The sequence below is a fragment of the Pipistrellus kuhlii genome, unplaced genomic scaffold (assembly GCF_014108245.1).
Source record: "Pipistrellus kuhlii isolate mPipKuh1 unplaced genomic scaffold, mPipKuh1.p scaffold_m20_p_38, whole genome shotgun sequence".
NCBI lineage: Eukaryota > Metazoa > Chordata > Mammalia > Chiroptera > Vespertilionidae > Pipistrellus > Pipistrellus kuhlii.
In genome coordinates this window covers 895,274-917,014 of record NW_023425538.1, presented here as the reverse complement: position 1 = coordinate 917,014, position 21,741 = coordinate 895,274, and the positions used below count along the sequence as shown (strand labels likewise).

Here is a 21,741-nt window from a genome sequence, read left to right as displayed (position 1 = left end):
GAAATGTGTACTAGTTTGTGTTTGTCTTCAGTAAGTTACAATGTGGGTGCCCCTCGATGGAGTTGCGTGTGTGACTGAAATGCTGGGCAACAAGTCTGTGGGGTGAAGGAGCAGGAAATCGAGTGTGTCAGGAGGGGAAGGTTTATGTCAGAGGAGCAGAGGATAAAGGATGGACATGTCAACGTCCTATATCACTCCCAGGGCCTGGAGTCCAAAACAGAAATGCTGATTCTGGGAACACACAGCGTCACACCCCTTTCCACATCTCGGGGTCAGTTTAGAACTCACCACCTTGGACCTATCCTGCAGCACAGAGTTCTGGTAGGACTGGATAAGCCTCATTCCCCTGACCCCACACTTTATGGTTCAAATGGTGTATTTCAGGTTATTTGAATTTTATGTTGAAACAATACCTTTAGCCTTGGCTGATGTTGCTCAGTGGTTAGACCATTGACCAGAGCACTAAAGGATCTCAGGTTTAATTCCCCATCAGGGACACACACCTGGGTTACAGGTTTGATCCCCAGCCCTGGTGTGGGAGGCAACCAATTGATGTGTCTCTCTCACATGATCTCTCTCTCTCTCTCTCTCTCTCTCTCTCTCTCTCTCTCTCTCTCTCTCTTTTTCTCTCTCTTTCTCTCCCCTCTCCTTTCCCCCCTCCCTCCCTCCATTCCACTCTCTAAAAATCAATGGAAAAGGTAACCTCCATTGGGGAATAACAAAATAACAACAATAATATATTTAGGAGAGAACCCTACACATTACCTTTATGTAATGTGCACATTACACACTGAGAGTGTATGTGAATTCCATTTCTTCATGTGCCCTCGGCACTTCCAAAGTCATTAGGTAGGAGCAGAAGCAGTGTCCACCCATTTACCCACCTTTTCTTCCCTTCTTAATTCTCTGGACACCTACATCCGTTTTCCTGTGCCAGGACCTTGTGCAGGAGCCATGGGCTATTGAGAAGTATAAGTCCTGCCTGTCTCTTGGGAACTCAGGGATCCATAAGACACATGCCATGTGCATAAGTAACTACTCCTGGACATGCCACAGCATAAAGGAGGAGAGATGGAGGTGGGAGTACACCTGTGGAGATTGCAATGACCTTGTGGCAAAATAGGCAATGAGGTGGTTTGCAAAGAAGGGGAAGGAGCAGGTTTATGGAGAAAGGCAGAGGGCATCCCAGGTGGGGACCATGTGGGCAAATACAGGTGGCAAGGGCAAGTCTTGATGTACCAAGATCATGAAGCTGCAGTATATGTGGACTAGGGATGACAAGAAGCAGGCAAGAGGAAGGTCATGGGGAAGATGAGATGCAACAGATGGTGGCTTTTCTGAAAAGCTGCTGTGTTTTGTGGGTGCCTTTCCTCCAGAGTGAGGGCTGAAGAGGGCAGGATGGCTCATGAAGCAGGGGATGGAGCTGAGAAGTTACACCCGCCATGTGTCCACCGCCATGGTGGTGTCTTTTTTGCTCATATATGTGTGGACAGCAGCGGGCCCCATTTTCTGTTTTCTTGGGTCCATAGTTGCATTTGGAAAGGGAGAGATGCTGGAGCTGTCCATGATGCCTTGTTTCCAGGGGCAGTGTGAGGACAGCCAGCATGCTCCTGGCAGGACAGATTCTTGTGACTCTCATCCTTCCCTGTTAATATTGTCTCCACTGCAACTCCTCTTTCCCAGGAATTTAAACATAATATTTTTTTCTGGTGTGTTTGGATTTTCAGGTGAGTTTCTGTTAAAAGAGAATTTCCATGAGCAGAAAAAGCAAATGAGGGAAAGGTCCTCTCTATTCATATTCTTGCCTGGGGATCATAGGTGGGTCACAGACCTGTTCACTTACCCTGGAAACCACTTGCTCCCTAAGGAGAAGATAAGAAGTCTGGAAATAAATGTTGAGTATTTAGATGTTTTCTCAACAGTGGATGACACTGTCCCCCATACGCCACTCAGAGAGTACAGGCATGAGCCCCAGTGTCTATCCTGTAGGCCCATGTGTCTATCCTGGCTCTAAAAGGATTGCACACTCTAGGAAGAGCCTTTCTGAATATGAAAACTAGAAATTTGCCCAAATCATCCATGTATGTTCATTGTAGAAAATGTAGAAGTACAGATAAATATAAAGAGAAAAATAAAAATGATCTGTAGTCCCATAGACACTATTTTGGAACAATTTTGTTTTGTTTTGTTTTGTTTTATTTTGTTTTGCTTTTAACTATGTTAATTCTCAAGGGGAAGAATGAGGATTTCTCTAGGAATCAACAAAATCAAGGATTACTATTGCTGCGATTATTATATATGTATATAACAATTGTTATCCTATATAATAAAAGCCAAATATGCAAATTGTCCCCTTGGACAGTCATTGACCAGGAGTTTAACCAACTGGGAATTTGACCACTAGCTATGATGTGTGCTGACCACCAGGGAGCAGTGTGGAACATGGCAGGCCTCAGTGACGAGGTGCCCAAACGACAGCGGGCCTGCAGCAGGATGGTGGAGCAGGTAAGCTGGTGGCACCAGGCCAAAGTGGATGCGAGAGGGGACCCGACAGGCCATCGTGGGGTGCAAGGCAGGGGGTGCGAGCTAAGGCCTCATCGTCATAGGTCTTACTTGGTGAAATCTGTCACTTACTGAATGAAGTTGCTTGTTTGGGTTTCAGTTTCCTCATCTGCAAAATGAAACTATCTATGTACTATGGTTGGGAGCAATTCAATGATCTGATTACATAAAGCAGTTACCACAGAGCTAGGAACAAAGTCAATGGAGCAGCTGAAGAGGAAGAAGGGTAGAGAGAAGGAAGTGGAGACCACATCATACATATGTTTGACAATGGACTTGTAGTGGGAGGTTTGGGGCTGTTTCAGATGTGATTTGTGACAGTTAAAAAACCAGGTTTCTGCTTCTCTTCACAGAAGAATGCCAGCTAATAAATAAAAAAAAGGAATGATAGACCCTGGCCAGAGTGACAGCCAAATGATGTTTCCCTTTCACCTCTCTCTATCTTTCTCTCTCTCACTCTCTCTCAAAATGAATTTTAAAAACTTTAAAAATGGAATTATTATAATTGGATAGTCATTATTTTGCAGATACCCATCACCCCCAAATGACTGACTCAGTCAATGTCATCAACTAACTGAGCTTGCCATCCAGGGAGGGTGGATAATCCACCTAAGGGTTCAGCCAGGCTTTCCCAGCACTGACTCTGTGTTTTTTTTTTTTGTTTGTTTGTTTTAGGTCTTTTTTGTTTGTTTGTTTGTTTTAGGTTTTGTTTTTTTTTTAAGGTAATTTGGTTCTTGAGAAGGTAAAACATTAATTCTCCACTTGCTTTGATTCTCTAGACCAGAAAAATCTACCTTGAGCTGGGACTGCTAAGAAAAAGCACGGAACCAATGGCTGGTCTCAGGGTCCACAGGCACCTAAGACCCTCGTGGTGGAGGAGAAGCATGGCCTTGGCTGTGCAAGGACCTGCTGTGTTGTGTGAGCCTGATGCAATGACTGTATCACACTGTGCCTCCCTTTCTCCTGAATAAAAACAGAACAAAGGCTAAGTGGACTCTGGATTATCATGTTGTCTGTGAATTGACCTTAAAAGGTCCCTGAGTACTTGACCTCAAGCCCAAGAGGAGACACTGACTTTAATGGCCACTACCATTATTTGCCTCCATGAGAGAGAACTCCCTTGGCTGACCCCTGGTGGACAAGGAGCCGCCAGGAGCATTTTCTCTCCTCTGTTCCTCCCTGGGGACCTGACCTTCTCCTTGGAGTCTCCTAAGTTCCCCAGGGCAGTAGGCTAATGGCCTGTGGACCTTGTCTGTCTCTGCTCTCCACGGTCTCAGGTGAAGGACCTGCCTGGATGTGGCTGTTGGAGCTGACCCAAGGATGGTGACCACCTCAGGAGAGTTGCTTCTCAGGCACCTGGGGTCAAGAATCCTGAGTTGTGACAGGTCTGGTCTCTGTGAGAAGAGGAAGGACACAGGCTGCTGCCCAGGTCCTCTGGGGAGAGAAGACTTTATACACACGGTGGAAGATAGTGTCTGTTTTCTGGGAATGAAGAGAGATCTGATCCCTCATGGTTAGGAGAGCCCTGTCCTCCCTTTGGACTCTTTGTGGGACAGCTGTGGGTACTTGCTGGCCTCCTCCCATGCTGACACCAGGCCCTGGTGTACATCTGCTCTGATCCCAGGTGTCACACGGAGTGACATGCTTCAGTTGTGTGGTGTCCCACATCCACTTAAGGGTGTTTATGAAGCATCTGTGAGGGTGCAGACAGATTGCTTCTGACTCATCCTCATAGATGCTCCTAGAGGGAGGCTTCTGTCTCATGCCCAGAGTCACTGCCTGGGTGCAAGGACTGGACCTCCTTATCGGTCATCAGGGGTTAATTCCAGAAGCCAGTGCCCTGGCTTCGCCTCTTGCTTTCACTAAGGTTCCACTCAACCTGAGACTCCCCACTTCCTCCTTGGCCTGCCCGAGGCCTCAGCATGGCCTCTCTGGCAGAGTCCAGGCACTCAAGGTGCCAAATGGCCAAACCCTGTGCCTCACTGGCATTGGAAAGGGCCTCCAGGTCTCCTTAAAACATCCCTGAATACTGCGAGAGGATTGGAGGGCTTATTTGGGGGCATCACAGTGAGCGCTCTCAGTGTCCAGGTGTGCCCAGGAGCTGCCGTGAGAACTGAGTGTGACATCGGTGCTTTCCTGCAGGGACTCAGTTTTCAGACCTTCCCCTTATCAGTGTACTGCCCCCTCCTCCCCCAATGAGTCACAAAGAATGCCACCAGACTCTTCCAGCCCCAGGCAAAACCACAAATCAGCACCCAAAAACACCAGGACATTAGGGTTCAGGGATAGCACCAGGGCATCCCCCTCTGTCTTGAGGACCAGGGGAGCTCAGGATTCAGCTGCCTTGCTGCTGTTCTTAGGTGGTGGGATCTGGGTGAGGGCGCAGGAGCCTCTAGTTTTTTTATTTTTTTTTATTTTTATTTTTTGTTGTTGTTGTTGTTTTTTTAAAATATATTTTATTGATTTTTTATAGAGAGGAAGGGAGAGAGATAGAGAGCTAGAAACATCAATGAGAGAGAAACATCTACCAGCTGCCTCTTGCACACCCCCACTGGGGATGTGCCTGCAACCAAGGTACATGCCCTTGACCAGAATCGAACCTGGGACCTTTCAGTCCGCAGATCGACGCTCTACCACTGAGCCAAACCGGTTTCGGCAACCACCTTTAGTTTTGTATTTGAGATTTAAGTGGCGGGTTGGGGAGGGGAATAATTCCTAACAGGTCTCAAAATTGCAGAATGAATATAATGTACTGGAATGTTCTTTTAAGGAAAATAAATAACCATTTTTAATTTATCAGTAACTGTTGCATGTTTTATTTTTCTAGTTCATCATTTATATTACTTTTTGTAGTTTAGCTCTTAGAAAATGATGAAAACCATCCATGCTCCATGTTTTTGCTCATGAATGTAGATATTATGTGGACTTTTCTATGACTTTAAGGTCTCAAGAGTTTATAAGGATCATCTTCTGTGAACACTAACACAATTTCTCTGTCCATTTCGGTTACTTATCCTTGTTCACAGAGTCACATATTCCCTAGAGCTGGAAAGTATCTGACTGCCATAAAAAAAGGAAGTGTCCAAATGCTGTTGGTTTATGATGATGGCACTTAAGGTGGAGGTCTGTTCAGGATGAGCCAAGGCAACAGTTTTTGAGAAGTTTCCCCTCAAAATCATGCACAGAAGGCACCTTCTGGGCCTGTCACATGTTGGGATGAATGGAGGACAGAAAGAGAGGTCGGTAATTTAAGTATCACACTCAAAAGTAGACAACAGATTCTGCCCAGAGTCTGAGAGGTGGAGGGATGAATGGTGAGGACACTACAAAGACCCCCACCCAACCCCTTAATGAGGGAACATTAAAGATCCTGTAGTTCAGAGAGGGACTCAGGGATGGGGACAGGAGTTGTCAGCCCACAGGTGCTGGGAAGGAGACCTGATACTGTCTAGTCACCAGCTATTCCATTTTTGGGTGTTTATACATAAGGAATGATGCCACAGTATATAATTCTGAAAATATAGAGATATTCCTATATAATATTTTTTTAGTAAGGTCTTTCTTTGAAAAGATAGTAGGGATTTTATATTCATTGCTAAGGCTCTTGTTAAGATGGTAAGAACATCAGAGTAGATGGTGTAATGACATTGCACGTAAATTTATCATGTATTTTTTCTACCAGTGACTGCAGAATTTCCCTCCCTGACTTTTCATGTACAACCCAGTGTTGTCATTCTTATTTGAATACCCCAGTCTTCCAGCTGGTGAGTTGTAATCACTCTAAATATGCTTCCAACTGATAAATCAACTTTGGGTTGATTAAAGTTAATTTCTCTTAGTGAAGATGTCTATTTATTCTCTTCTTCACACCTTGAGAGGTGCAGGTGTCGTTTGGTTACTTGATATTAGAGATCAGTGTAGGTCAGTGGTTCTCAACCAGGGGAGACTGTACTACCTCCTCTCCGGTCTCCCCAGGACATAGGGCGACGTCAGAGGAAATGCTCTTCATTCTGGGGCGTGGAGAGTTCTACTGGAATCTAGTGGGTAGAGGTCTTGGGTTGTTGCTAATCATCCTACAGTACCCAGGACAGCCCCAACAAGAACTACTGGCCCCAAATACCACTGTTGAGGAGATGGAGAACTCTGCTCCTGCCCTGCCCCCAATGATCCTGCCCCCTCTCCCTGCTGTTCTCACCTCTCCTGACCCTGTTTGCCCCCAGTCCCCTTCTCTTGCATCTTCAGTTCCAGAGCTTCTGAACCTGCATGTGCTTTTTCTCCAAGGTCAGCCCTAACCTCTCAACAATCCCGCCCCTTTCTCTCCCCCTCTAGCAGGGATATTCCACTAGAGGGCGCTCGCGCTCTTGCTTTGCTTCTGTGGATCTTTTCATTACCTGAGGGCAATGAATGCAAGTATTTTATGGCCACAAACCCAGCCCTCAACTACTCCTTAGATTTGCTCAGGGTGAAGCTCCTGCATCAAACACCAGGTTTCACAGGGGAGAACCTCACACAGGAACCAAACCCAGTATTCAAGTCATTAGCGAGAGGGATGAACAATGTAAGCTGGGCCCTGAGGACCCTGGTGTCCTCTCCCCGTGAGTGGGCACTGGGGGAAATGACAGTGAGTCCATGGCCCTAAAGGATTGGATCACTCTTCTTACCTGTCCCTGCCCTCCCCACAGTAGATTCACACAGCAGCACAACTTACAGCTCCTCCCACTAGAGAAAAGGATGTCCACTCCTCCATTTGTCCCCAGGTGAGCTGCAGGTTTGCTCAGGCTAATGGGCTGCAGAAGGAGAGGTCTGGGTCAGTTCCAGCCATGTTTTCTCCCAATCTGCTGCAAGAAGTGTGCCTACTGGGCGACTAGGATGGAGAAGGACCCTCTGCAGATGGACTGAGGACAACAGTCATCCCACCCAGGATCCACTCCTCCTGTAAAACATGGGGGAGCTGTCCCCCAGCACCCCCTTTACCAGCCCTGGGGATAAGGAACGTTCTCTTTTGATTTAATGTTATTGAATTTATTGGGGTGACATTGATTGATAAAATTATATGTTTAAAGTATATAATTGTATAATAAATCATCTGTATATTGTGTGTTCACTACCCAAAGTCAAGTCTCCTTTAGTCACCAATTATCCTCTTTTATGCTCTTTTACATCCCCACCCCCCTTCCCTTTGGTAATCATCATACTATTGTCTGTGAGGACTTTTTTCCTTAATCCTTTTGCTTTTTTCACCCATCCCTCCAACCCCCTCCCTTCTAGTCTATTCTCTGTATCTATGAGTCTGTTTCCATTTTGATGCAGTCCCATTTGTTTATTTTCTCTTTAGTTTCCATTGCTCTAGGAGCAGTATCTGTGAAAAAATTGCTTCAGCATATGTCTGAGATATTGCTGCCTGTGGATTCCTCTAGTATTTTTATGGTTTCCCATCTTAGGTTTAAGTACTTTATCCATTTTTATTTTATTTTTGTGTATGGTGTAAGTTGGTGATCTAGTTTCACTTTTTTGCATGCATCTGTCCAATTTTTCCAACACCATTTATTGAAGAGACTGTCTTGACTCCATTGCATGTTCATGCCTCCTTTGTCAAATATTAATTGAGCATAGTGGTTTGGGTTGATTATCTGGGTTCTCTATTCTATTCCATTGGTATATATGTCTGTTCTTGTGCCAGTACCTCATTTTGAGAACTGGCTTTGCAATACAGCTTGAAATCTGGTATTGAGATCCCATCTACTTTGTTCTTCTTTCTCAGGATTGCTTTGGCTATTCAGGGACTTTTTATTTTTATTCCAGAAGAATTTTTGGGACCGTTCTTTCTAGGTTTGTGAAATATGCCATTAGTATTTTAATGGGGAGTGCATTGAATCTATAGATTGCTTTGGGTAGCATGGACATTTTAATGATGTTGATTCTACCAATCCATGAACACGGTATGTTCTTCCATCTGTTTATGTCTTCCTCTATCTCTTTTATCAGTGTCATGCAGTTTTCCATGAATAGATCTTTTACTTCCTTAGTTAAGTTTATTCCTAAGTATCTTAATTTTTTTGTGTGCAATGATAAATGGATTGTTTATTTTAATCTCTCTTTCTGTAAGTTCACTCTTGGTATATAGAAATGCTATAGATTTCTTAGCATTAACTTTGTATCCTGCTACATTGCCAAATGCATTTATTAAGTTTAATAGTTTTTTTTATGGAGTTTTTAGGTTTTTTTTATGTACAGTATCATGTCATCTGAAAATAAAGACAATTTAACTTCTTTTCCAATTTGGATGCCTTTTATTTCTTTTTCTTGTCTAATTGCAATGGCTAATACTTCCAGTACTATATTTAACAGGAGTGGTGAGAGTGGGCATCCCTGTCTTGTTCCTGTTCTTAGGGGAGATGGTTTTAGTTTTCACCCATTGAGTGTGATGTTGGCTGTGGGATTATCATATACTAGAGGCCCAGTTCACAAAATTCATGCATGGAGGGGGGAGTGTCACTCAGTCCAGCCCACATCCTCTCCAATTTGGGACCCTTCAAGGGGTGTCTGGCTGCCCTAAATGGGCAGTCTGATATCCCTCTCACAATCCAGAACTGCTGGCTCACAACTGCTCACCTGCCTGCCTTCCTGATTGCCCCTAACTGCTTCTGTCTGCCAGCCTGATCACCCTCTCACCACTCCACTGCCAGCCTGTTTGCCCCTTGCCTTCCCCTTCAGGCCTGGTCACCCCTAACTGCCCTCCCCTGCAGGCCTGGTCACCCATAATTGCCCTCCGCTGCAGGCTTGATTGCCCCCAACTGCCCTCCCTTACAGGTCTGGTTCCTTCCAACTGCCCTCCATTGCTGGCCATCTTGTGGTGGCCATCTTGTGTCCACATGGGGGCAGGCATCTTTGACCACATGGGGGCAGTCTTCTTGTGTGTTGGAGTAATGGTTAATCTGCATATTACAGTTTTTTTTAATAAGTTTTTATTGTTCATATTATTACAAATGTTCCTTTTTTCCCCCCCACCATTGCTCTCCTCCACCAGGTTCCCACCCCACCCTCTGCCCTTTCCCCACTCCCCATTGTCCTCATCCACAGGTGCACAGTTTATGTTCAGTCTCTTCCCACGCCCCCCTCTCCCCTTTTCCCCAAGAATCTTCAGTTCACTCCCCTTCCATACCTCTGATTCTATTGATATTATATTCAACAGTTACTATTATTCATCAGATTTTTTTTTAATTTCCTTGGTTTTTAGATTTACTTGTTGATAGTTACGTATTTGTTGTTCATAATTTTTATCTTTGTTTACTTTCTCTTCTGAAAGAACTCCCTTCAGCAATTCATATAATTCTGGTTTAGTATTGATGAACTCCTTTAGCTTTTTTTTATTAGTGAAGCTCTTTATCTGACCTTCGATTCTGAGTGATAGCTTTGCTGAATAGATTATCTTTGGCTGTAGGTTCTTACTATTCATCACCTTGAATATTTCTTGCCATTCCCTTCTGGCCTGCATGGTTTCTGTTGAGAAGTCAGCTGACATTCGTATAGGTGCTCCTTTATAGGTAACTACCTTCTTTGCTCTTGCTGCTTTTAATATTCTCTTTGTCTTTTGCTCTTGGAATTTTAATTATGATGTGTCTTGGAGTGGTCCTCTTTGGATTCCTTTTGTTTGGAGTTCTGTGCACTTCCTGGATTTGTAAGTCTAATTCTTTCACCAGGTGGGGGAAGTTTTCTGTCACTATTTCTTTCAGTATGTTTTCGATATCTTGCTCTCTCTCATCTTCTGGGACCCCCATAATTCTGATGTTGGTTCACTTGAAGTTGTCCCAGAGGTTTCTTACATTATCTTTAATTTTCTGGATTCTCTTGCCTTCTAACTTCTGTGGAGGAGTGTCTTCTGGCTCTTTATGTTCCAAATCTTTGACTTGATTCTTGAGATCTTCCCTACTGTTTTTAGGACTCTGTAAAATATTTTTTATTTCAGACAATGTATTCTTTATTTCTTGTTGATCCCTTATCATTTCTTGATGACTCCTTATTAATTCTGGTTGATCTCTTTTCATATCCTCATAGGTCTTATCCATCTTTTCTAGGAAATTCTTGAAAAACCTTATAAGCGTAGATCTGAACTCTATATCCAGACGCTTTTTGTCCTCCATTTCTTTCATTTGTGATCTATTTTGTTGTCGCATTTCGCAGTTACAGATGGGACGGGGTTTCAGGGTGGAGCCTGCAACTTTGGCTTCCGTCAGCCCCGCCCTATGCGGGTCCTTCAGTGCTCGCTGCCGGCGCCTCTGAGAGAAAGGTGCCCTTGATTTTTGCCTGCTGCCAAACAGTCTATGCTCTCCCACAATGAGCCTGGTATTGGGGTTCAGTTCAGTTGGAAGTGGAGTTGGAGGTGGCCTTCAGAGCAGTCTGGAGCCCCAGTCTCCTTCCGGCCAGGGCAATCCCACGGCACAGCCGACTGTCCCTTCTCTGCACGCAGTGTGCGCGCCTCTGGGACCTCCTTTCACTGCTCCCCGGGGTTCCGCCTTACAGCCCGGCTCCTTATGGCTGAGCCTGAGTCCCCGGGGTCTGACCTAGAACTGAGGTTCAGAGCAGTCGGGGGCCCAGCACAGTCGGAGTTTTATCTCCTTTCCGCTAGGGACCGCCCGCCAGGCACTCGGCTTCCCTCCTCTCCGGCTCCGTCCTCACCGTGCGCCTCGTCTCCGTACCTTGGGCTTTTCCAGCTCCTCTGCGCCTCCTTCTGGTTTTCTCCTTGCTTCTCGCTGTAGAATTTCCAGTCAGTCAACCTTCCTGTAGTTCTGGGCAATGTCCGTTTTATATTTTAGTTGTATTTTATTGAAATTGTTGTGTGCAGCTGCGGCTAGGTGTTCACCTGGGAGCACCCATCTTGGATCCTCCTGCATATTACTGTTTTATTAGATAGGCTAGAGGTCTGGTGCACGAGTGGGGGCCAGCTGGTTTGCCCTGAAGGGTGTCTTGGATTAGGGTGGGGTTACCCTTCAGAAATGGGGCAGACTGGAGGAGGGGCCAGCCATGCCCCCCTGGGACACAAGGGGCGGCCCTAGTATCTGGGATTTATTTATCTTCTACAATTGAATCTTTGTAGCCTAGAGTGGAGCCAAGCTTTCTGTTCGTTTTGTTGTGGCACCCATTTCTGTTGGGATTTATTTACCTTCTATAATTGAAACTTAGTAGCCTGGAGTGGAGGCCTAGGCCAGCCAGGGTTATAGAATCTTGGCTTCCTTCATCACCCTGGGTAACCCTAGGCTCTTGCTCTTCCAGCTCTGTGGCTGCTGCCATATCTGTTGGCATTTATTTACCTTCTATAATTGAAACTATAGCATCGAGTGGAGGTCTAGGCTGGCAAGGGCAGGCAGAAAGCTTGGCTTTCTCAATTGCCCAGGAAACCCAAGCCTCCCTCATGCTCTATGTGGTGTTTGCCAATTTAATTATAATGTGCCTTGGTGTCTGTCTTTTGGGGTTTATTTTGCTTGGGATTCTGTGAGCTTCTTGGATTTGTGTAGATTTTTTCTTCCCTATATCAGGGATTTTTCTGTCATTATTTCTTCAAATAGGTTTTCTATTTCTTGCTCAGTTTCCTCTCCTTTTGACACTCCTATTATGCAGATATTGTTTTGTTTTATGTTGTCCCAAAATGCCCTTAGGCTCTCTTCCTGTTTTTTAATTTTTTTTTTTTTCTAGAATCTGTTCTACTTGGGTATTTTTTCTTATTTTGTCTTCTAGCTCACTGATGCAATCCTCTGCTTTTTCTAGTCTGTTTATGCTTTCTATTGAGTTCTTTATAGCAGTGATGTCATTTTTAATTTCTTCTTGGTTCTTCTTCATTTCCTCTTGGTTCTTACACTGTTGTTGCATTTCTCTTCCATTCTTTTCATTCCTCTCATGACCATTTCTCTGTATTCTTTCTATGACAGGTTGCTTACCTCCATTTTATTTACTTCCTTTTCTGGTATGCCTGCTTTTCTTTCATATGTGGGCTATTTCTTTGTCTTCCCATGATTTCTCTTCTTCAGTTGTCTTGTTATATAGTTCTCTCTTTCCTGTGTTAATTGAAAGGCACAAATACAACACAATAAGGAACAACACAGAAGGCACTGAACACAAATGTATTCACGATATTAATAACCCCAAATAAAAGTGAATACCAGAGAAAGATAAATTAGAGGATAAAAAAGAAAGAAGAAGAGAAAAAAAAGAGGAGTGCAAAATTGAAACCAGGAAAAGGAAAAAAAAAAGTAGGAGAGAAAAGAAAGAGAATAAGAAAGAAGGGAAAAACTATATATATATATATATATATATATATATATATATATATATATATGAAGAAAACTCCAACAGAACAGTCACTAATCCCATCAAATGCCAGTAACAAATACCTACAGATGAATGCAAACTAGAAACAACAAATAACATCAATGTGAGGGAAAACAGAAGCAAAAACAAACAAACAGAAAACAAAAAAAACAAAAACAACAAAAAAGTGAAACAATCTCACAAACAAGCATAAAAAGACTGATATAATCAACAATCAAGCAAACAACAACAAACAAAAGGACAGAGGGAAAAATTTTTTGGATGGTGATGAAAGAGAAGAGAGAGGTGTATATGGACTTTGAGCAGGGGATTGGGAATTAGATATATAAGCAGGGTGACATTTTAACAGGGGATAAAAAGAAGGAATAGGGGAAATCTAAAGCAGTAATAGGGTAAGAGAAACAGGACAATAAAAGGGGAAAAGTGAGGAAGAGAGTGTTGTCATAAAGGTAAAGTTGAGATAGAGTAAAATGATGCTAGAGGAAAGATGAAAATAGAATATAGAACACTGATTCCAAATTAAAATAAAGAGAAAATAAAATGACACTTTTTAACAAAAGGTAAAATAGTAGTAGTAAGAATACTGACTGAAAGTTGAGACCTCAACCAAAGGCTTGGTCTGATGCCAGCACTGATAATTTCATCTGGGGAAGGTTAAATGGCTTCTCTGAAGTGGGAGTAGTCTTATTTTCCTTATTATATAAGCAAGTAAGCATTTTCAGAAGCCAAATAGCAGGGTTAAAATTTCAAACAGCAGTTTTTATATAAGATGGATGCTTCAATCTGAGTGATGCTGACACACCCAAGGCCAGGACATAGCAGAGGCCAGTTCTGGGGTGAGAAGATCATCCTCTCGGGTGAAGAAGTCTCCATCAGCCTTGCTACTGTGCGAGTGTCCCACATTTAGGCTCCAGTTGCAAGTGCTCCCCCCATTACCACATGGTTCAGGGTTTGGGTTCTGGAGGAGGCCACCCACAAATAAAAGAGATTAGAAAATATTAATTTGGTGATATTGGGGGCCAGGCAGAAGTCCAACTCAAAGGGGAGGTCTCCACCCTGCTCTGGCCTTGCAATCCCTTTTATTAAGATTTGGGATCCACCCATAGCCAGTAATAGCCAATCAGCAAGGATTTATTTACATAAGACTGAATGTGGGAGTTGCTTTAGCTACCATTGTCTCTCCTAAACAGTGAGTGGTTGGCTCTGACCTTTCCGCGCTTCTAAGGTCAACCAGCCTTCCAGGTTCCTTGTCCACACCTCTTTGTTAGTGACAACAATGGGCAGCTTCCGACACTACTGCATTTGTGCTCTAATGCTCTCATAATTTTTAAACAAACAAATTTAGATGTTTAGAAAAAATGTCAAGTGGAACACTAGCATGAGTTTATTAATAAGCATTAGATTTTCACTTCTGTGTTTTGTGGACTGCTGTATGTCCAGCTATAGTGCTTGAGAGAGCAGCATAAGCTGAATAAATGTGTGATAAATGACACACAGAAAAAAAAGGAAAGACAATGGGCTCCACAGGCCAGTAACATCCACCACCCCTGAGGGCACCTCCTGAGTCAGAATCTGCATTTGTCTTTGGCTTTTTAATTTTATGTGTGTTTTTTTTAAGTGATTGATTTTAGAGAGAGAGGAAGGAAGGGTGAGAGAAACATCAATTGTTGTTCCACTTGTTGATGCATTTATTGGTTGATCCTTGCAAGTGCCCTAATCTGGGATCAAATTGGCAACCTTGGCATATCAGGAGGAAGCTCTAACTAACTGAGCTTGCCATCCAGGGCTCTCTGAATCTGCTTTTGAACAGGATCTGCAGATACTCTTGTGCACAGGGGTGGAGTTGCCCTACTCCCAGTTCATAGGTTGTGAGCCTAGTGAGCATCCACATTAGCTGGGAAGCTGATAAGCAGCATTTCTACAGTGTTCTGTAGGTATTGCAGTCTTTACCACCTTCCACAGATGATCCCATGCACAGTGGGGTGACATCCTGGGACAAGAGTTCTCCATGTCACCCCAGGCCATAAGAGAGGCCAAAGGGGGTGCTGCTGGCCAAAGGGAATTACCTCAGCCCCCACCTCCAAGTCCAAGACTCAAGCTTATCTAAAAAGGTAATGTGCCTATGAGGATGGGGGTGGGGTGAAGAATCACTGAGGATAAAAAGACCTCAACAATTCCAGGATCTGACATTTAGATGTAAGGTAACCAGGAAGGTGGGAGCAGAGAGGCAGAAAGGAGAGAAGGATGAGGGAGGGTCATGGGCACAGTTCCCGCCCCCTGCTCATGTGACCAGGGAAGTGATCTTGTCCCTGGAGACGGCTCAGCAGGTCCCACTAGTAGGGAGAGCAGGGCCTGTGAGTGAGTGTTTCTGAACCTCAAGCTCTTCCCACTGAGGGAGGGACACAACAGACAGCAGACACCATGGACTCCTCCTCAGCCCCTGCATCCAGAGGGTGCATTCCTCCACAGGGGCTTCTACTGACTGGTAAGGAAAAGACAATTTCTGGGAGTGGACAAGAAAAGGGGAGACAGAGACTGGCTGTGTTCTCCTGGGGAGCACAGCACTCTGAGAGGGGACAGAGGGCTTCTGAGAGGACAGGGGAACAGAGTATGTTGGGGAGAGGGACACAGCAGCAGGTCAATCCCAAACACCTAGATTATGGTAAGTTTTACAAGTTATTTATCACTGAAATTCTTTCTGAAAACTTGTTATAATAATAACAATTTGTGTCCAGGTGACACAAGAAAAACTTAAGCCAGGGGCACTAAGCATTGTTTTTATCTCCAACCTCAGGAATGGGCACATGCACCCCAGGCGTTACAGTACCCAGGGTCTCATTCTATAACTCACAGGCGCTGGTGGTACAACAGATCAGAAAAACTCTTCCCCCCATAGAACTCACCTTCAATGGAGAGGAGAGAGACAAGGAAAGATCTAGATGTGATGTCAGGAACCCACAAGTGCCATGAGGAAAAGAGAACAGGGACAGGTCAGAAAGTGGAGACACATGTCTTTAGTGTTAACAGGAGTCTGAGCAGTGTCTATTAGCATTTCTGGACTTTAGGAGCCAGACAAGCACCTGGGAGTTTTCAAACAGTAAATAAGGTCAGAGGTGCTAAAGTACTGGTGGCCATGCTGTTGCATTTGACCACAGGAAATACACATACACACACACACACACACACACACACACACACACACACACACACCAAGACTGAGAGATGTTCAGGAGCCAAAGCCTCCATCCCAATACAGAGCTCTAAATCTTGATTAATTTCTCTCCTTCCTCCTAGCCTCACTCCTAACCTTCTGGAGCCTGCCCACCACTGCCCAGCTCACTATTGAATCAGTGCCGCCCAATGCTGCCGAAGGGAAGAACGTGCTTCTCTGTGTCCACAATCTGCCTGCGAATCTATTAGCCTATAGCTGGTATAAAGGGGAAATGGTGGACAGCGACCTTCGAATTGTATCATATGCTACAGATACTAGAATAATTACCCTTGGGCCTGCAAGCAACAATCGAGAGGCAATATGCCCCAATGGATCCCTGCAGTTCCAGAAAGTCACCCTGCAGGACACAGGATTCTACACCCTACAAGCCATAAACAAAGATACTGAGAGCATAAAAGTAACTGGACAGCTCCGTGTATACCGTGAGTGGTTGCTCTCTGTCCTCTGGGTGTTGGTGGGGCATATTCTACTTCACACACAGGACTGACAGCCCTGGACTCACTCTGCCTCCCTCCCCCTCTGCCTCACATTCCAGGTGAGGCATTTAGTTCAGGACTCACAGTGGAGACAAGTTTCCTAAGGTCAGAGTTTCCTTTCCAGATTCCAGCCCTACAGACATTCTCCACAGAGACAAGGTCCTGTCTGAGGGGAGTGACTCAGCAGAGGGAAATCAGTCTTATCCAGGCCCCTGGGCCCCTCCCAACCATGACCCAGAGAACTACCCTGCAGGGCTCATGTAGGGCCTGGCTTGGGGAACCCCTGGGATCCTTATACAGAAGTTCAATTTAGGCAGGCTCCCCTTCCCCTCCCTCGCCCATCCCCAGAACTCTGTCCCAAGGCTCCTGACTCTAGGAAACCCTAGGAGCTTCTGAACAGTTGGGTTTGATCTGTGGGCAGCAGCAATTTCCCAGGTGCCCAAGTCACAAGCCTCCTGAGGTGGTCACCAGCTAGGGCTCAGCCTCAGGAGCCACATCTGAGAAGGGATTGAGCCTGCTCCTTCACCTGCTCCTTCACCTGAGACCATGTGTGGGGAGTACATGGACAGGTCACAGGCTATTAGCCAACTGCCTCCCATCCTGTGGTCATGGACACAAGCAAATCACAGTCTTCCCCTGAGCCCTCCCACTACATATCTGTAGACTCTCCTCCCTACTCTTCTGATCTCTCAAGAGGTTCATTCTTGGAAAGTGAGGAGGGGGCTCTCTCAGCCCCATAAAAAATAAAGTGGTAAAAGGAGGGGGCTTACCAGAGAGGAGAACAAAGGTCCTCAAGGTCAACTTGCTTCATCTGTCACTAACACTTTTCTTCTGTCACCTCTTGTCTGTTACTTGCTCCGTGTGCTACAAGGAATATACAAGGCTTTGAACAAGCTCATCTCTTTTCTCCAAACTAAAGGAGGAAACCACCTCTAAGGAGAGGTGAGCAGGACAGACCCCTATTCCCTGCATTGCTCCAGGCTCACTTGGTGATTGGCTACTCTGTGCCCTCTGTGCATGGGTGGTCTGTCTTCAATCTGGCAATTTTGAGTCACCCAGCAACACCATGGCCTCCCTCAGAGGCCATGTAAATGGGGAGAGAGTGAGCCACAGGGGGGCCTCCTCTGAGCTGTGTCCTGGCTCTGAAGTCACCAGCTGTACAACACTGTGTGATCCAAGTGCATATGACATTGCTGAGGAGAACAGTGAGCAGTGGTGTATGCTTAATAAATAGGTAGATTCATCCACAAAATGGAACAGAAGGAGCAGTGCCACAGTTTGTAGTTTACTGAGGAAGCTAAGAATACCAGTCTTTTGTTCAAACTGTGACTACTCTCTAGGGATTTCCTTCTCTGTGATATTCCATCCACAGGCCAGGAAGTGAACGTCCTATTCAGACTGAGAAATCCTTTATATTGAAACTTCTCCAGGTTTTAAGGTCATGGTTGGGCCATTCTCATTCTCTAATAAACTATTTAACAAAAAGGAAATGCCTTTCCCTCTCTGTGGGTAGCCACCATACCAGAGAGGGGATGTGAGTATTTAGAAAGTCATAGAAACGTCTGGGAAATAGTCACACAAAAGTTAACGGGTGGAGCCCAGCCAATGTAGCTGAGGGGCTGAGCTCCGACCATTGACCTGTGAACCAGGATGTCATGGTTTGATTCCAGGTCAGGACACATTCTGGAGCTTGATTCTGAGTAGAGATGTGATGTTTCAACCTCTTTCTTTCCCAATCCCTTGCCCTCTGAAATCAATTAAAATATATATATATATATTTTAAAAGTCAATAGGTGGAAAATTCCACTTGATGATGAGGATACTGGACACACGGTCTGAGAAGAGGCTCCTGGTGCTGATACCACAGATGTTCAGGGAGACATGCCAGGGGTCATCCTGAGGTGATCTGGAGGGAAGAGGGGAGGCATAGCCCTCTCCTTACAGACTGTCACCTGAACAAAGGTCCTCACCCTGCAAAGGTCAGAGTCCTCCACTGGTGACCTTTACAGAGATCACTGTGGCCTGTGATTGGCTGACATCTCTATGGAAGGAGCCCACTCTCAATCCCTCACCTCCTCTGTTCTCCACAGAGCCAGTGGGGAAGCCCGCCCCCTGAGCCAGCAAAGCCACAGTCACAGAGCATAAGGACACCGTGGTCCTGACCTGCCTCACAAATGACATTGGTTGGGATCTCCATCCGGTGGCTCTTCAAGAACCAGATTCTATCTCACAAGGACAGGAAGAAGCTGTCCCAGGACAACAGCGTCCTCACCATTGACCCTGTCAGGAGGGAGGACGCTGGGGGTTATCAGTGTGAGGTCTTCAACCCCATCAGTTCCAGCAAAAGTGACCCTCTCGAGCTGGACGTACAATGTAAGTGACCTCTTGCCCCATCCTACATCTCCCTGGGAGGATTGCTCTACCAATGGTGTGACAAACGGATAGAAGACACAGGAGGCAGAATGTCAATCAGGAGACATTATAGTAAACAGAATGGCAAAGTAGATTAGAGTTCAATTTCCAACCCTGGGTCTGGCATTCATTGTGCCCTTGCACAAGGTTGTTGTTTTTTGTGCACTCATTTTTTCATGTGAAAACTTATACATAAAATTTACAATTTTAGCTTTTAAGAGTACACCTCAGTGACATTAAATGCATTCACATTGTAGTGCAATCGTTACCACTATCCATTGGGAACTTTTTCGTCTTACCACACTAAAACCCATTAAACAGTAGCTCCTTAACCTCCAACCCTAATCCCTGGAAACCACCATTCTATTTCTGTTTCTATGAATTCTGGAGGCCTGGTTATCAGCCTATTTGTCCCTAACTGCCCTCCCCTGCATTCCTGGTCACCCCTAAATGCCCTTCCCTGCAGGCCCGGTTGCCCCCAACTTCCCTCCTCTGCTGGCCTGGTCATCTCTAACTGCCCTCCCCTGAGGGCTTGATCGCCCCCAAATGCCCTCCCTTGCAGGCCTGGTCCCTCCCAACTGCCCTCCACTGCTGGCCATCTTGTGGTGGCCATCTTGTGTCCACATGAGGGCAGGCATCTTTGACCACATAGGGGCAGCCATCTTGTGTGCTGGAGTGATGGTCAATCTGCATATTACTGTTTTATTAGATAGGATAGAAGCCTGGTGCATGGGTGGGGCCAGCTGGTTTGCTCTGTAGGGTGTCCTAGATCAGGGTGAGGGTTCCCTTGGGGCTTGGGGCAGCCTGGGCAAGAAGGGGCCTGTGGTGGTTCGTAAGCTGGTGACAGCCCCTGGTGACCCAAGTAGAGGCCCTGATATCTGGGATTTATTTATTTTCTATAATTGAAACTTCATAGCCTTGAACGGAGCCAAGCTTCCTGCTTACTTTGTGGCCACAGCCATATTGGTTGGAGTAATTTGCATACTCGCTCCTGATTGGCTGGAGGGCATGGCTTGTGGGTGTAGTAGAGTGATAATTAGTTTGCATATTACTCTTTTGTTAGGATGAGTACTCTAGGTTCTTCATATAAGTGGAATCATGTGATATATGCCCTTTTGTGTCTGGTTTTTTTCACATAGCATAATGTCTTCATTTCATCCATGTTGTAGCATATATCACAACTCTTTTCCTTTTTATGGCCGAATGATATCTTATGGCATGTATCCATCACATTTAAATTATCATTCATCTGTCCATGAATTCTGGGTTGTTTCTATCTATTGTCTGTTGTGAATAATGCTGCTATGAACAAGGGTGTACAAATATCTGTTCAAATCCCTGCTTTCAATTCTTTTCATTTTTTTTGGAGTATTTACCCAGAAGTAGAATTACTGGATCAAATAGTAATTTTTGTTCAGTTTCTTGAGGAACTGCCATGTCGTTTTTCATAGTGGCTGCACCGTTACATATTACTGCTGGCAATGCACAGAGTTCCAGTTTTCCCCATCCTTGCCTACACGTTGTTTTCTGAGTGATTTTTGTTTGTTTGTTTGTTTGTTTTGTTTTGTTTTGTTTTTTATAATAGCCACCTCAACAGGTGTGAGGTGGTATCTCATGGTGTTTTTGATTTGCATTTCTCTAATGATTAATGATGCTGAGCATCTTTTCATGTGCTTACTGGCCATTTCTGTATCTTCTTGGAAGAAATTTCTATTCAGTTCCTCTGGCAATTTTTTTAATGTGATTGTTTTGTTGTTGTTGCTGAGTAATAGTTACTTATACATACTGGATATTAATCACTTATCAGATATATGATTTTTAAATATTTTCATCCATTCTGTGTGTTGTCTTTTTTCTTTGTTAACACTGTCCTTTCATAAATACAATTTTTAAAATTTTGATAAAGTCCAATTTATCTATTTACTAGAGGCCTAGTGGACAAAATTTTATGTAAGGGTAGAGTCCCTAGCAGCTGCTGGTTGAATTAGATGAGATTATTTAGCACAGAGCTTGGCACATAGTAAATACCCCATAACAGCAGCTAATTTTAATATTAATCCTTAATCTTGAGTTCACTAGTGAGGGCAACAGAAATGAAAAGACACAGATGCAAAGTGCTTTAAATTTGGGATCAGGAAGACATTACACACAAAAAAATCATTGGGACATATAGGAAAAGAAAAGAGGAGTTGAGTGCAAAGTCTCAAGCCTGGTTTGTTAGTTTTTATCCCCTGAGAGGGAGCTGCGGTGGGATTACACATACAAATATTTATTTGGAAAAAAAAAAATCCTTGTGAAAAAATCTTTTTTTTTCTCTGTGAAGAAATGAAGGTGGGAGGAGTCTGGAAGATTCCTCTGGCAAGAAGGCAGATCAGGTTATTGTGTAGGAGAAAGAAAAGAAAGATTTAGGTTTGGTGCCATTTTTTTTTTCCATCTTTGTGAATTAACCATGGAAGACAACAAACCATCTGAATGGGAAGTTTTGAAACTATGAAAGATTATTATTCTAGATAAGAATACTTAGAGAACATTTAAAGGATAAAACATTACTGTTTAGGATTCACTTAGAAAACTGAAGCAGAAAACTCCTGACATTCTGCCCTTTTCAGACAATTATTTTCAAGCTTTAGTTTGCACAAGAAATCCTTAGGGTGCTTGTTAAAGTTTCAGGTTCCTAGGCTCTGCTCATAAAAAATGTGACTCAGAATGTCTGGAATGGGAACGAGAAGTTTGCAT

The 21,741-nt window shown here is 44.4% G+C and overlaps 2 protein-coding genes and 1 long non-coding RNA gene across 19 annotated transcripts in view; 1 reads left to right on the top strand and 2 right to left on the bottom strand.

The window, feature by feature from the left end:
- The window catches only part of LOC118702294 (carcinoembryonic antigen-related cell adhesion molecule 1), an 813,263-nt gene that overhangs the window by 36,536 nt on the left and 754,986 nt on the right, over window positions 1-21,741 (bottom strand). The gene's annotated exons all lie outside the window — the stretch shown is intronic.
- LOC118702324 (carcinoembryonic antigen-related cell adhesion molecule 1) overlaps window positions 1-21,741 on the top strand; it is a 112,484-nt gene that overhangs the window by 55,040 nt on the left and 35,703 nt on the right. The window contains exon 2 of one of the 2 annotated variants that reach the window (XM_045570972.1): window positions 16,180-16,539. The exons of the other annotated variant lie outside the window; for it this stretch is intronic. Coding sequence (XP_045426928.1) covers window positions 16,180-16,539 — 360 coding nt within the window. The remainder of the gene's footprint in view (window positions 1-16,179; window positions 16,540-21,741) is intronic. 2 annotated transcript variants of the gene reach the window in all.
- Window positions 16,700-18,966, bottom strand: LOC123651129. The gene is made up of 3 exons (XR_006739619.1): window positions 18,825-18,966; window positions 17,120-17,125; window positions 16,700-16,709 (listed from the first exon to the last, which is right to left on the bottom strand). It is a non-coding gene; the product is annotated as an uncharacterized LOC123651129 (long non-coding RNA).